Genomic DNA, 16,369 nt, shown 5'->3' with positions numbered 1-16,369 from the left:
TGTATCCAAGCTGTCTAGTTACCGAACATGCTCTTCAGAAATTTAGCCCACGCCCCATCACCTGTCATTTCCTATGTGACAGGTATCTCATGATACGATTGGTCATAGATAACAAATCAGGGACTATATTGAACAGATGAGGTACAAAACGCCCTTTTCGGGAAATTTGATGATGTCCATCCCATGACTTTGTCTTCTGTATGTGCAAGGAACAGCACTATACAATATGTATGCATGTATGTTTGTGCGATAACGTATATTTTCTGCGTTAAATCTATATGAACCAAAGTGACAAACTGTGAATCTGTTCCACGTACGTCACACACTAGCTTTTTAGTACTTACCTTAAAATATTCAGTATACACTAGCAACGTATCAGCGAAAACGTTTCCTTCGTAGAAGATAATTAGGCATGTGTGTAAATTCTTTACTGCCATTGACATAGATGTTTTGAACAATTTAACCTCACGCAATGATATGACAGGGAAAATTTGTTTAAGTATGTCTTACATACAAAGAATACAAATGTGTTAAGAAAATACACATGCACACGCCACCAAAAGTCTACAAGAGAAAGTGCAATAAATTTACGTAAAACGTTACATATGTGACATGTATTCACTCCTGCTTTCTTTCAACATATACCTTTACAACACAATTAAACAGTCAGGACTTGCTCGTATGACGAGACAGTTTCCTGTAATCTCCAAAACCTGTCAGGGATACAGGCGTGAATAGCCCTAATTAGCCTCGCCACAGCCAGCCAGGCAATCAGCACGGGGCTCCAGGGGTTGAGCAGTGAAGTGGCTCTCAGGCTTAATTATGTTTGACTTTTTGGTTGCATGTGACCTGTAAGAGAATCTTGTTTAATTCTAAAGAAATCATCCAGCTTTCTCACTTGTAATAGTTGTCATGTTTAGTTCCTTGTTCAGGCCAAGGTAAGTTTCAAATCTTAGTTGATTAGGTTTTTATTTACATTTGTTAGAAAGCTCTGCACTACATTTCCACTACACAACAGTTGGTGTGTCTACATTGTAATGCTGATTTCTCTTTACCAAACATGGGAAGTTGCCTCTTATCACTGTTTTTAAAAGGCTTGTTGGACACACAAAAGCTCTTTCTAGTTGAGGACATATTTTATCTGACTTGCAGTTTTCATATTAGTAAAGTTTGGATGAGATATCTGTCAACAGTGATTACATGCATGCCTGCAACACTATTCTAGAAATAAAACTCAAGACTGGCCGTTTGTGACTGAACTTACTATAATTATTGGGACTGTTACTGATTGCTGCTTCAATTCAATGGGCCTATATTATACCGATCATAATTTAAATATTGTATGAAGTGATTCTGGCTTAACTTCTAAATTTCATTTTGAAAATTGTAATAAATACTTGTTACAATACATTTGTAAAATGTCATAGATTTCAAACTAAAACTTCTGTATGCTAGCAAATGAAACTGACATTTATAAACTATTACCATGCTCTGCATTTTGTCCAGGGTATGTTGAAAGACTCATGAAGGCCAAAATGAGAAGCATTCAAAACTCTATGAAACTTACCATCATGGAGGTTTCAGTAGGCATCATACAAATAAAACACTTAGAATAAGACAATGACGGTGTAAGGTTATGCAACTGCTTACTTTAATACTGCTCACAGAACTCTGAAGGCTGCTACTGGATGCTACCAGGTTATTCTGGAAAGACAACAACATTCAAAGACAATGACAATGGTCATGTCATATATGCCTGCAAATAAAGACATTTCCATTTATTGTACTAACCATACAAGCACCTTTGATGTAAAATAAATAAAACCATGCCATTGTCCGAGTACTGTAGCTTATCTAGATATCTATTCAAAATGTCCAAAACGAAACACAAAAACATATTTAAATCACATTTCTATTGATGGTAAGCACTAATTAAAAATATGAAACTGAATTCAACAAAGTTTGTAAATAGGACACAACCAACCAACCAACAACAAAACAGGGATATATGTGAAGATGGTCTTACCTTTGCATTATTAGTGTCAGAGTAAGAGCCATTTTGAATTTTGTCAAGATCATCTGCAGCACTTGTCAAATTTGCCTGAAACCACAAAATTGATATAATAATCACCTCAGACAATGTGCAAGGAATCTTCTTTTTAATGATATTACTTTTAGTCAAATTCTGGTTTCCAAAACATGAAGCCTAGTCCCATGCACAGGTACGAAAAAACCAGGCTAGCTATTCTCGAACGTTCGTAGCCCTACAAACTTCTTTGGCCTATTCGTAACACATTGGGTATGATCAAAGTTACGAATTCTTAGGGCTACGTTTCGAGAATAAGGGCCTATTATTTGTTTAATTAGGGCCTAATTATTTGTTTAAGAGAATAAGAGAGTAAGGAAATCAGTCACATCCATGAGGAGGATGAAAGGAATGGTTATCTCCCTTAGCTGTGATGTCACAGCAATGATTGCTAAACACCCTAATATTTTTTTTTTTCTTTTTAACTAGGGTTAGGGAGGGTTCTAGATGCCATAATCTAGAGGTAAATTTACTAATAATTACTACAAATATCCATAATTGTTCCTAATTATGTCGTAAACATTAACTCTGGATTATGGGTGCCAGAATCCCACATAAGGATGGAGGGCCCCAGTGAATGAGGAAGCACTGGAATACGAATATACCTTAAAAGTGAAAAGACAGGTTATGCAGGTTCCCGTGGACCCATGAGGAATCTGGTTGATTGAGAAGATTGTCCTATTCTGGTAATGGAATAGGAGAGTCTGTGAGAAATTGGAGGAGAGTGGTGAACCACATGCTTGCTGGCTATAGGGCAGCCACTAGATAAACTACACAGTTGTGCGACCAAATCTTAGCCAGAACTTCAGGTAGCATTTTGAATGAGGGGAATGTGTAAGCAGTTGTCTTTTCCCAAGGTATCAACATAGCATCCACAGCCCATATCATAGGATCCGGTACTGGACTGACATACATTGGAAGCCAATCGTTTCTGCGGGTTGCAAGGAGGTCTATCAAAGAGTCTCCCATCTGTTCCCAGTTATATTGAAGGCCTCCCTGTGTAGAGTCCACTTAGTGGGAATGAAGCTGTCCTGCCTTGAAAAGAGTCCACAAGAGTGTTGAAACATCCGGGAATATGATGAGCCCTTAGGTAACATCTTGTACGTTTCGCAGTGGCAAATAGGCACTGCACGGCTCATAAAAGACTCATAGATATGGTTCCTCCCAGTGTTACGAGTATGTATTTTCTGTATATTTTGTTATTAATTGTATTAATTGTAATTTGTACTTCCGGGAGACTGCTAGATTGTTGGCGATGGTCGTATGTGCCTGAACTTTTGGGAAATGACTGAATATATATAAAAAGGCTGGTTGCTGTGTTGCGACATGGACATTCACTGGAGTTATCATCATCAATATCCTGCTGTCAGACCGCTCGTGTTGCATTCTGCATAACTGTTTCTCTCTCGCACCTAGACTTTGGTGAGTTTGCTATATTATATTTTGTGACCCACTACCTCAGACTTTGTCTCATTTGTATTGTTTTCAAATCGGTATTGTGAAATTGACTTGTGACCATGTATAACTTGCTCTCTTGCTTAGATCTAATAATACAATATATGAATGCTTTTTTTACTTGTCTTTGTTCTGTTTTGCTGGTTCACAGGGGATTTCTTACATAGTTTGTCACAGTAAATTCTTAACCATTACACCTGCTTGTTGACATAATTCTCTACCGTAGAATTGTCCGTAGCTAGCATGACATTCTTGCCATGCAGATTCCAACTTCAATGAACTGGTGCTTTTACACTGGCTAGCATCTCCAAAACATTGATGTGGAATACCCTCTCCTGAGGAGACCATGTACCCTGAACTTGCCTCTGGTCCATGTGCGTTCCCCATCCTGTGGCCAAAGTGTGATACTGTGATATTCTGAAGAGGTGGACAAAAACATTGACTCCTGAGTCCTCCAAACTAATTCTGTCTTAACATGATTCGGGCAGACAATTGATGAGTCTAGATCCAGAGTTCTGTTCTGATTTATCCACACTTAGGTTTCCCTGAAGATGTATTCTGCCCTGCAGGGTAAAGTCCTTGATGGAAGTCAGAGACCCATTTCCATTTCCAGCTTATTTGCAATTGTGTTCAGCACTAAGAAATCGTCCAGATAACCGTGGATGGATATACATCCCTGATGAAGGAAAGCTACGATTATCACCACCGTAAATAGCCATGGAGCAAGGGATATTCTGAGCTCTCTGAACTGATACCCTGCGACCATTTACTGTGGAACCTCAGCTATCTCTGTGACCACAGGTGTATAGGCATATGAAGATGAGCATCCTTGAGATCCATGCTCACAAATATTGCTTCCGATTGAATTAGATTGTGCAAATTGTTAAAAAATTCCATCTTATAAATTTTCGTGGTTTACGTAGGATCTTTTTGTTAAGGATCTTCAAATCTATAATCATGCGCATCTCTACCATGTCTTTCTTCTGAACAAGACGGGAGAACCCTGAAGTGTCCTATGGGGGGTATCTCTATTATTGCTTGCTTTTCCAGTAACTGATGTATAGCTTTCTTGGCAGTAAGCAGACGATGACCTGGAATATAAAATCTGCAACTACTTTGATGGCAAGTGACTGGCGTCCGAACCTGGTAGGATGAACCCCCAATGAATTATCGACAGAATCCTTTAGTCTCTTGTAATTTGCTCCCAATTTTTGTGATACTGTGTTAGGCAACCCCCTACTGGAGAGAGAGCTACCTAGCTGAACAAAATTGAAATCGAAATCCAATTCCAGGGACAGATCCAAATTGTGAGGCGTAAAATGAGCATTTGGTATATAGTCAAAACTTCATAGCCCCTGACGGAAGGACCTATCCCCACTTGTTCTACCCCTAGAATTAGAAGGAGCTTCCCGCTGAGATGAAGTCGATGTATGTGTCTTAGTACCCATGACCCTGGTAAAGGCTGAACATTCATGAAATTGTGACCTGGAGCCTGAGTTAGACTGTGATCCTTCTCTCTTACCCCTAGGAGCAATATCTATCTATTCTGGTTCAGAAGGGCCAAAGCTCCTGGAAGTAATAGCATCCTTAGCTTCCACAGCTTGCTGACATTGACCATTGAAAATCTTCTCTGCTGAATCCATGGATTGTAAAATAACCAAACTCTCCTTCATAATTAGCTCTGGATTAGTCGCCAGATAAGCCATGTGTCCTTCTGAATCCAGGACATCAGGGACTAACAGAACAATTGGTGGGTTGTCCGTGATGACTGAATTTCTGGTTAACTGTAGCTGTAACTGAGCGTACACCATCCATTATATTCCCTGTAGAGCAAGCTACTCAGTGCTGTGTGTGTGCCATGGAATCCAGGTTATGAAATGGCTGAGTAGCATCTGTGCCAATCACCTTAACCTTGCTAATGGGATTTTGACCACGCTGTGCTGGGGACGCGAAAGATTTCACCCAAGACCATAGCCAGCTCTGCAGGCAAGCTAGCTTATGAGCTGACCCCTAAGGGTTGACAGCCAAGGACTGTGTCCCTCCCGCTTGAAGCCTAAGGGTCTCCCGCTATGGGGATCAGCGACCTGGCTTCAGAATGTGGGTGATGTTCGACCGAACCAAACACACTGCACCACACTGCCCTACAGGGAGTTAATCTTGACATTGGAACCAAGCATGCCCGTCATCAAATGAGTCAAATGTATATACCGCATTTTGAGTTAATCCTCTCAATGCTATCGTCGAACCCATTCGACAGGAGTGCAGGATAATGACATCTCCAAATAAAGCTTGCAATAATTATTAAAAGAGTCGGATTTACGTGTCATATGAATTATGTATGGAATGTACTAATTCTCACCTTTTTAAATATGTAATGTTCAATACGTTTATATACCTTAAAACGAAACGCCCGCGAATTAAAAATGAGATCGCCAAATTTCTCGGCACGCAGTCGAAAATAACGGCCATTGTTGACTTCCAGCGCACCACGCCGTGTGGTACCCAGTCTAATATTTTCTTCATAATGAAATATTTTTTGATAGTTTAATCGATATTTTTTGTTCCTTGACGAAGAGAAAGCTCATAAGTTTCCCATTTTCTAAAAATTAGTAACTTTCGGCTCAAACAAATATAAACAAAACCAATCTCAATGTTATATCATCGATTGGACGAACAGAAACGATCATGGCAACGGCGGTAAACAAACAACTCCACATGTATCGTGATGCCAAAGAAAATGTGCCATCCTTTTGACATATCCAATTATTTTATCTGGAATTAATTACACGGTGTGAATAGGTAAATGTTATTGCCTCTGCACAGAAATTACCAGATTTAGCGATTTTATTTTGATTTGGTTTGATAAACTTCCAACATTCACAAAGTTGACAGCCGTTGGTGACCCGAAAGGGCGTGGCCAAACTCGCGGTCTTTCTAAGTGACAAGATACGAAGGATGTTTGAAAATATGCGTTCATAAGCAGAATCTGAACACATATACATTGCAAGAAAACGACTCAATACCTATATAATGCAGATCATGAAACAATATCACAATATTTGTAATTGTACCCACCCTTGATGAAACCGGAAGCACGTACACGGCATGGCACTCGTGGAAGTAAAATGTGAACGAGTTGGAAAATGACCATTGATACATTTTCTAAACTGATTCAAATTCCCGTAAGATCCATACTATACACCAGAATTACCTTTCAGTCATCCTCAGTCATTTACTATTAGTTGTGTTCAATAGCAGTTGTCATTTGTTGCTTGTGTTGTAGTATTTCTCCTGAAGTTAGCCGTCGATGTGTTGATCTTTAGTTTAGCAAATCCGAAGTCGATGATTTTCGCTGTCCATTTTTTTCAAAGAATGTTCTGACACGGGGAGACATATAAATTGTCAGTGTGTCATAACAATAACAGAATATTCTTCTGTGTATATCGTTACAAGAAGTACAATTTTGATGATTGAAGATCTCATGAAAAAAAATCATTTTTCCTTTTGCAGAAACGAACAAAACCAGAGCTAGTGTGAGAATGTAACGTACAGTAAATGTATTTCATAAAAATTAATTACTGCTTAGAAAACAACTGTCATCGTCTTTGTGAATCAGTATTTATTTTAGACATTAAAACAGCTAAACATCACATCTTTTGTTCACGAATTTGGAGCAAAATTGAAATTATTTTGTTACTCCAAACAGCAGAGCTTTCGGAGTTAATTCTACCTAGTATAATGCAGGTAATGTTTCAGATCAAATTGTTTGACGTGTGTGCATATTTGTATAAAAAAAATCATGTCATGTGGCTCAGTCCGTGGTTCCATACAGCTTTTAGATATTGCACTAGTGCAATCTGAACTGCAAAACGTACCTCATGTTTATGGCCATACTTTTTACCTACTTGCACACTGTCTATGTTCATATTTTACTGTTAAAATAGACTTCATCTGGGAAACAGACTGATGATCCAAACTCTTGGAGCAGTGATTACACTGACAGTGATCGAAAGACAGACTCATTTTTTTCTTGTGATGAAATTTCATGAAGTAATATGAAATTATCATACCAGACCTAGAATAATTTTGTCGTAGTGATGTTTTGAATATGGAATATCAAAACTACAAGTGACAGATAATTAAGTGTTGAGTAGGAGGTGCAACCTATGTTAGTCTTTGGCATCAAGGTAATCATGTGGTGGCAAGTAAATTTCTTTTTTCCTAATACTGAGCTCTGCAGTGAGTGGTTTTTGTTGTCCAGTTTGGAGCTATTCTTTAAGATTTCAATTTGGATTTTTTTTCATTGCCATGTGTATATGGCAAAGACATATATATCAAATGCTTCCAGATCTTTAACGGAAGACTGCTCAGTCCTTGGCATTTTGTTATTCAAGGAGGACTGTTCTTCATGTTTCTTGTTTCATGATGGTTTAGGCTATTGAACACTAAATAATTGGAGTATATCACCATCAGACACTTCAGAAAACAGAAACAATCCTTGAAAGTTCATTAGACCCATTTCATATTGTGACATTGCTCCTAAACCCAGGAAAAGACAATAAGGTAGAATAATATATAGTTACAGAATATGAAGCATGTTTACTTTCACCAGAGACAATATAACTTCTTATATGTATATGGTTTCTTTTTTATCAAATGATAACTTTTTCCGATAAATTTACATGTACTGTTACTTCAACAACATAAATGACATTATTTGTCATGTGCGATTCAAAATAATTCAGCAAACAAAGTGGTACTGCTGAAAACAGAAATAACTCATCACCCATTTGTATTTGATGTACATTTTGGCACGATATTATGAAGAAATAAAATACACAAAATAATTTGTAAAATCTATCCATATATTTTATGGCATACATGTAGTTGTAATAAAAAATTGTGCAAAACTGTCAGCTTTCCACATTACTGAAAGACATTAATTAAAATTTGGTTATTTACACGTTGCAAATGCATTGACAGATTTTAAGTGTCTTTGCCTTTGTCTATTTGAGAGAGAAAAATAATTGTCATATTATTATCATTTAACATATTAAAGTATATGAAAAGATTTAAAGTTGTAACCAGTTATGAAACATAAAGCATTGACAAATCTATCGTAATTATTCATCAAGAACGTTAATTCATTGCATAAAATTATGAATGTAATTCAACTTGTTCTAAAGTGAGACATATAATTTTCCCAATCATGTAATATGAACGCAATTTTTATCAAATCATCTCCGATTTCATGTGAAACTATAACTGAAAATATATTTTTGTTTATAAAACATGTATACTGCAGTTCTTACTACACTACATCATCATAAAAAGAAAAGCATGAATGTTATTTTGAAACACAAATGCCACGCCCATATCCGCGCACCTGTTGTTGAGAATGATATTTGTACACGTTTCTGTGTTGGACCATGTGAAAAAAACAATAAGCTGGGATCAACATGCATCACAATTATATCTTTGCTATCTTTATATTCAGTGGACAATAAAGTAATGTGCCTAATATGAATAAAAATTCAAATAAAAGATACTGAAAAACTTGCATCTGCAGTGTTGATCGACTACTGTTTCCGGCTTTTTATTCATATTAGGCACATTACTTTATTGTCCATTGAATATAAAGATAGCAAAGATATAATTGTGATGCATGTTGATCCCAGCTTATTGTTTTTTTCACATGGTCCAACACAAGGTCAAACTGGTTCGGCAAATTATATAGTCAAAAATACACCAAGAAAATTCTATGAGCTCTGATTAATCACTTTAAACAGTTATTTGTGCTAAATTCAGGCGAAATATCTCCAACTTTTCTGTTCATATTCAATAGCGAATGAATTTCATCAAGCAATCCCCGTCTGTGACATCACATCCGGTGACCTTTGCACTTACTAGAAAACAAGTTAGATTTCACGATCTTAATTTTCGTCTGTCTTTCGTCATACTAAACGGAAAATGATACATGGAACACTTGTAGAATGAGAAATTCTCCCTCTTTCACCAGGTCTTACACAGAAGAGTTCTGTAATCTTTCTTCTGACCAAAAAAGCTATATTTTATGTAGGAGTTCGACGAAGCGCACCATGTTTGTTTTTTCGTATGCGTAACATGATTTAACACCGTCTTTTTGTGGGTTTGTGCAAAAATTAATGAACCATAACACTTGATATTTGCACTCATGAATGCTTATGAATCATGTATTTTATTCTGCTATTTTCATTACATGACACGTTTAAATAAACATAATAGTGTCATTTCAGTAAGACCTGTCATGACATCGAAAATATTATTTGTTTACGACGAACGTTTTCGATTATTTTTTTTCAGAATTATTTTTTAATTTGTCGTCGAGCGGATATTTGCCGATACAAATATACGAAATTAAAGTCAGATACTTATGAAATATCAGTAGTAAGAATATTGAAATCGGTTTGCGATAATTGGACAATTTATACGGTTCCTAGTATAAAACGCATCCGGCTACCAATCGAGTAATTCAGGTAAATTTAGGAAAATTTACTCTGTTTATGTTTGTCTTGTAATTAATATCTGTACGTTTGAAATTATCTGGATATTTTTTGATAATAATGTTTATTTTTGTATGTAGTATTAATGAGCTGAATATTTTTTCAGTTGTTCCTTCCTTAGTGACGCACTGAGTGTTTGAAATCACCCACCCTCTTATTAGCGCCTTATGCTGAAATTAATTCAGCAGGCTAAAGGTTAAGGAGCCAGAGAAATCAATTTGCCTCTGTAAGCCCAAGACTTTTTCTTTGTTATGTATCTCAAAGTAATGAAAGGATTGCTGCATGGAAGACAATAGCTACAAGAACTTGGCTAGGGTTCAAGTGTACAAGAGACTCCCCCAAAACATGACTCACATAGAGAATGCAGATCAGCCATAAATGTTTGACACTGTACGCACTTAGAAGTTAAATTTTGGCGGGAAACTTCCTCATAAATAAAGTAATAATATATATCACATTAAAACTAATCTAGTCACAACGCAATGGTCCACTGACCAAATGTGATGTCTATTGACCATACATAAATAAGTCTGTAAGATAAATATGATAAAATAAATCTCTTCCACGTCCGTGCATGACCATAAAGAAAAAATTATGAGGGTGTTTAGCGATCATTGCTGTGACGTCACAGGCAAGGGAGATAAACATGTTGTAATTTATGTATACCACTAGGGATAGTTATGACTTAGAAGAAAAATTTTAATCTCTTTCATTCTGAACATCTGTGTCACCCACAGGAAACTGGCAACCATAATCCAGAGGGAACACTTATGACATAATTATGGGAAAGCAATTACTGGTGTTGTAACAAGGGAAACTGGGAGGATGTGCAAAGTTACAATGATAAAAAATCTCGTCCTGCATTCACAAAACGGTGTCAAGAAAGCTGAGAATAAGGAGAAGCACAATGGGTGTTTGGTGCGATATCATCCTTAAGTACAGACAGAGAATGTGTTCTTGCCACAAACCAGTTTATACAGCACCAAAATAAAGTGGTTTTTTGGGGTACAGTGATTCCCAACTTGTTTCACTGATGAACATAGTTTGAACTTCTGGCTCTTGACCAGCTTAATAAATAAATTGTAAGTGATTATGTGGCATTAGACTGGTTAACACTACATTTATATTTGTGTTAATGTTTCCATAATTTTAAAAACCACTGTCTAGTCCCATATGCAGACTACTTGCATTCCTTGTGTCCAGCGTATCACATATATATATAGCCGCCAATACATATAAAATCTATGAATGAAAACTTCCTGTAACCGCGTAAAAATGGCTGATGCCAGAAACATTAAAAAAATTCGAAAACTTACTGAAACTAATCTCAATATAAGCATTGAAAAGCAATGCCATCAGGGGCCCTTCGTTTCACTGAGGTGATGTGAAATAGGGTTAACATAGCTGAACAGGATTTTATAATAGATCTGCAAAATGACGGATAATTCAGTTTGGCATTCGTGTTTAAGCATTTTCCAAAACAGTCTTGGCCTCAAGTTTTTAGATCTAGTGCTTGCATGCATTGCATCAACCTAAATACAATATGGTTGGAAAAAAATTACTGCAGCTGAATGTTGCACAATTTGGTTACACTGAATGCATTAATATATAAGAATACTTTAATACAGGACAAATCTTATGGGTAACAACTTCTTGAATTTATTTTTCATGACGTTTTTGGGTTTGTTCTAGCCCCATTATCAGGTTGAAGTGTTGTGAGAAATACATTCAAGAAGTTCTTATCCATAAGATTTTTCCTGTATTAGTACACCAACTTCTAAAATGCCTTTGAAAAATCACATGAAAAAAAGAATTATAAGAAACTTTGTGATAAACTTATCATACATTACCTGACTGATATTCCTTAACTCTTCAGCCAGAATGGTCAAGTTTGTTCCAACTGTATCATTGTTGAGCTGAAACAAAGAGTATCAAAGACTGAAATACACCCTCGGGACAAATAATACAGCCAATCACACTATCTAATCTCTATGTGCATAACAGGCATGCATAAGTTCAAACTTCTGAAGCCAGAAGACTCAAAATTTGCAGAGGTCGGTAATATATCTTTAATTTTTCTGAAGCAAGTTTGCTATTCCATCTTTCAAGGAAAATGAAACATGGGAAGCTACTGGCAAGAGTCAGTCTTACTCCTCATAGCATGATCATGTTTGTTGATGCAATGTTCATGCAAACACAATTTGGCACATTTGGTGATTTTTCAGCTATCAAGTTATTGACTACCAGTGAGTATGACATAGCATCCAGAGCGATGGATTTGAACCTTGCAACTCTGACACAGGTCCCAGCCAGCAACCCTTGCATTGCATACCATGACAGATGTTTAAGCATCAAAACATCTGTGGCATCAGTACAAGATGCCCAATTCTGATGCCTGAACACCTACATTGATGTCTTCAGTGGCACAGACAATACTTGGAATCGGTAGCATTTGAGTGTAGACGTTACATCAGGCCATGTGTTCTGGTGGAGTGATGTTTTGTGTATACATGCTCTCAGTCTTACTTCTCCCCACCCTCCAGCATCGGGTCTTACTTTCCCAACCTTAACCGAGTAGGAGTGATTTATTATGCATATAAACCATCAACAATGGATACTCAGATGATCAAGAAATGAAGCTACATAACAGTAACTGAAGTGCTAGTAAAATCAGATTAATGACAGTAGACCTAACTATAAATAAATAATTCAACCCCTGCACTCTTGTCAGTTTGGTGGCCACAAGGTAGAGTGTCTGCTTAGTAATCTGGAAAGTACAGATCTAATCCTGCCAGGAAAACATTTTGACACTGTATTTGTACCCTGAACATTTTTCAATTGATTTCAAACACTCACATATTACCTGAACCAAAATGTTGATGTTCATATCGAGTTAGGAAAAAGTTAAAGCTGGGTAGAGATCTTGAGATGAACCAGGAAGTAGGTCTTACTTTCAGAAAGTAAAGCCTAATGGCAAACAAAAACCTCAAATGCGGTTATTCTGGGAAAAGAAGCTATGTCCAATAGTATGATTACACGATGCCATTTAGAAAGTGGTCAGTCGCGGTGGCTGAGCGGGCTAGGCAGCTGACTTTGTGTGCTGGCGATTAGGTGCCTGACTGACGGTGCGAGTTCGAATCCTGGATGGGACTCAACCAAAAAAGTACAAGAATTTGTACTTTACTAAGACAGTGAAATCCCAAATATGACATATGTTGAATGTCCAATAGTGACAATCACCCTGTAGGTTTATATGTATAGGAGAAAAATGCTTCTGAGGTTTTGGTACACAATGTAAAACCATCGGTTGGGAAGAGATTTCCAAACCGCCATGGTTTTACATTGTGTACCAAACCTGAGGAAAAGTGTTTTCTCTAACATATATACTGTGAGTGATGGATAATTACAATGTAAATGATCATTTACTGAAGCTACATAACAATGACTGAAGCGTGTGCATATCAATGTAATGACTGTAACTATAAGGAGATAATTTAACCCCACCACCTTCGTCAGCGTGGTGACTACGAATCTGAGATTTGCGGTTCCAATCTTGCTTGTGAAAATATTTGTACTTGATCAATCTTGAACAATATTTTTCAATTGATTTCAAACACTCATGTATCATTTGAACGTTGATGTTCATATAAAGTTAGGAAAAGTAAATCCTGGGAAGCGGTCTTTCTAGCGAAAAGTAAAACCTGTCCCAACAAAGCAAAAAGTTCAAATGCGGTTATTCTGGAAAAACAAGACATGACCTAATATATAGTAAGAAGCACACTTTAGGCTTATATAACAAGATCACACATTGATTGAGTCGTACAGCTGTATTTTAATCAGAAAAATGTGAATATGCTACCCTTGCCCACAAAATCACCGGATTTGTCACCCATTGAACACATCTCGGATAAAATGGAGCAATGTTTACGATGTCATCCAAATTCTCCACCAATGCTGCAGGAATTCTGCCAAATCATTCCTGAGACATGGAATGATCTGCAGGACTTTCATAGACGTTTTTTGGCCTTAAAGAGGTGCACTCACTACTGACTGTGTGAATAAATTGTTGTCATGCCTAGCCAGAAATGAGCATTTTGTTTTGATCCTGTGCTACATACATTTTCTGATGCAGGAATTTTATACTAAGTATTCAAAGGAAGGAGTTTGATACCCAGTAAAAGGCAAATTTTAAAGAAATAGACAACTCACAAATTTCATTTAGAACAGATTGGTAAACATTTTCATAAGATATATAACTTTACTCATTCTTCTTGCTTGCAAGCTTTTGACATCTGACTTTAACGATGTATATACAAGGAACCTAATTAAGGAACCCTGTTTTAGAACACTGACATGCCATTTCAGAAGGGCAGTTATGACACAACAGCGTTATTCTACAGGAACTCACATCATGGGAACAATGAGTGTCTGTTATATAGTACTGACTATTAAGACTTTCCTGTACAATCTTTAATTTCAGCTTAGAGCAATGGGAGGTAGACCTTAACGACATAACTGAGTTTCCATCAAAGCACACAGTGTGATGGACGTTCCACTGCATATAAGAAGTGTTAATGCACCACCAAACTCTCAGAATGCCATCTTTAACATGGCAGAAACATGTTTTCTTCTGACAAATGTATTCATCTCCAGGTCCAAATATTCTAGTTCTAACAATGTTAGAAAAAACACTAATGCAGACATTGCCTTAGATGTTCATAAGTCAAGACTTTGATGTCTGAAGACATGTTGGAACATCAGAATGAGACCAAGAGCAATGTAATGGCTACTATGATCTTGGTGGATAAGTATTTGTTGGTAGCTATAGATAAATACTCATGATGTGGGTTCATGCCTCAGGAAATGGGCCAGATTGTGATATTCCGCTGGAGTGCTCTTCCTTCATCCTTAACAGTGTTAGATGTTTATCAAGCACTTTAGGTAGAGACTCAACAAAGATGATCAACTCACATCTTGAGTCAAAGAATTCCTTTACTGCTCTAAACAATACATGAGATGTTACTGATTGATGCTTACATAAAATCAGTATGTATTCATGTTGTATTTCCCCCCTTTAAGCTAAAATGAGTACCGATACATTAACTTTTGGCACTCAAATGTTAAATGAGAGTAAACATGAGTCATGATTATCTAGTGGTGAGGGCAACAGTCAACAATGATAATACTGACTATTGTGAATAGATTTAACTAGCACCTGCAGTATGTATGACTTAACATATGAGCATGCATTAAGATGAGTAGGATCCAGGTGCTCCTTTCAGAGTTATTAAAGATAAACAAGACTAGTGTGGCAGGATGACACAATTATACTTCATTCACAGATTTAGCTTGTTAACTGGTTTGATTGCTCTTCCAGATCTGGTAATGTAATTATCTGATTTCACCGCATTAGCTCATTGATTGTCAGATCTCACTAGCTTTTCCAAGATATTTAACAGGTGAGTCCATTCATTGAGTGGTGTCAACTGTCAATTGGACCTGTATTGTGAATTTATTTTTAGGATAGACAAGAAACACAAGAAGGCAGGAAAGATGGAGGTTTGGGTAAATAAGTCCTGGTCTGCCTCCAACACACATACTCTACAAAATAAGGTGTGGCTTCCGGAAGGCATGCATACAAACAAAGCAACAAACACTTTGTATTCCTGAATCGTGACTAATCCGAGAACTAAAGATGTCCTTCCTAAGATCATTCAGTGGGAGATCATGTTTACTGTGAAGTACCTTATCAAAAGAAAATGTGCACTTTTTGCATTACATCACAATGTGTTGACATCACTGCGCCATTCTAGTGTGCCCTCCTCGTATTCAAACACCATGTAACTGACATCATTATGCATGTCAGTTGTCATAGCCTTGAACAGCCTCTGTCAGTAAACTACTCCAGTGAATCTGTTTTCTTGGTTTGCATTTGCATCACTCAGTTCAGTTTTATGCCGCACTCAGCAATATTCCAGCTATATGGCTGTAAATAATCGAGTCTGGACCAGACGATCCAGTGATCAACATGAGCATCAATCTGCGCAATTGGGAACCGATGACGTGTGTCAACCAAGCCAGCGAGCCTGACCACCCAATCCCGTTAGTCGCCTCTTACAACAAGCACAGTCGCCTTTTATGGCAAGCATGGGTTGCTGAAGGCCTATTCTACCCCGGGACCTTCACGGGTCACCTATATTTGAACTTATTTTGGAAGAGTTAACATATGGGCTTGTATACAGTATGTTTCCATGGATGTACCTGGACATACCAAGAACATTCAGCA

The 16,369-nt window shown here is 37.2% G+C and overlaps 1 protein-coding gene across 1 annotated transcript in view; it reads right to left on the bottom strand.

The window, feature by feature from the left end:
* Window positions 1–16,369, bottom strand: part of LOC137265618 (prominin-1-like) — a 298,050-nt gene that overhangs the window by 98,083 nt on the left and 183,598 nt on the right. The window contains exons 18-20 of the mRNA XM_067801049.1: window positions 11,934–11,999; window positions 2,027–2,101; window positions 1,651–1,704 (exon numbers count right to left, since the gene is read on the bottom strand). Coding sequence (XP_067657150.1) covers window positions 1,651–1,704; window positions 2,027–2,101; window positions 11,934–11,999 — 195 coding nt within the window. The remainder of the gene's footprint in view (window positions 1–1,650; window positions 1,705–2,026; window positions 2,102–11,933; window positions 12,000–16,369) is intronic.

Source organism: Haliotis asinina, chromosome 15 (assembly GCF_037392515.1).
Source record: "Haliotis asinina isolate JCU_RB_2024 chromosome 15, JCU_Hal_asi_v2, whole genome shotgun sequence".
Taxonomy (NCBI): Eukaryota; Metazoa; Mollusca; class Gastropoda; order Lepetellida; family Haliotidae; genus Haliotis; species Haliotis asinina.
This window is presented reverse-complemented; position numbering and strand designations above follow the sequence as displayed.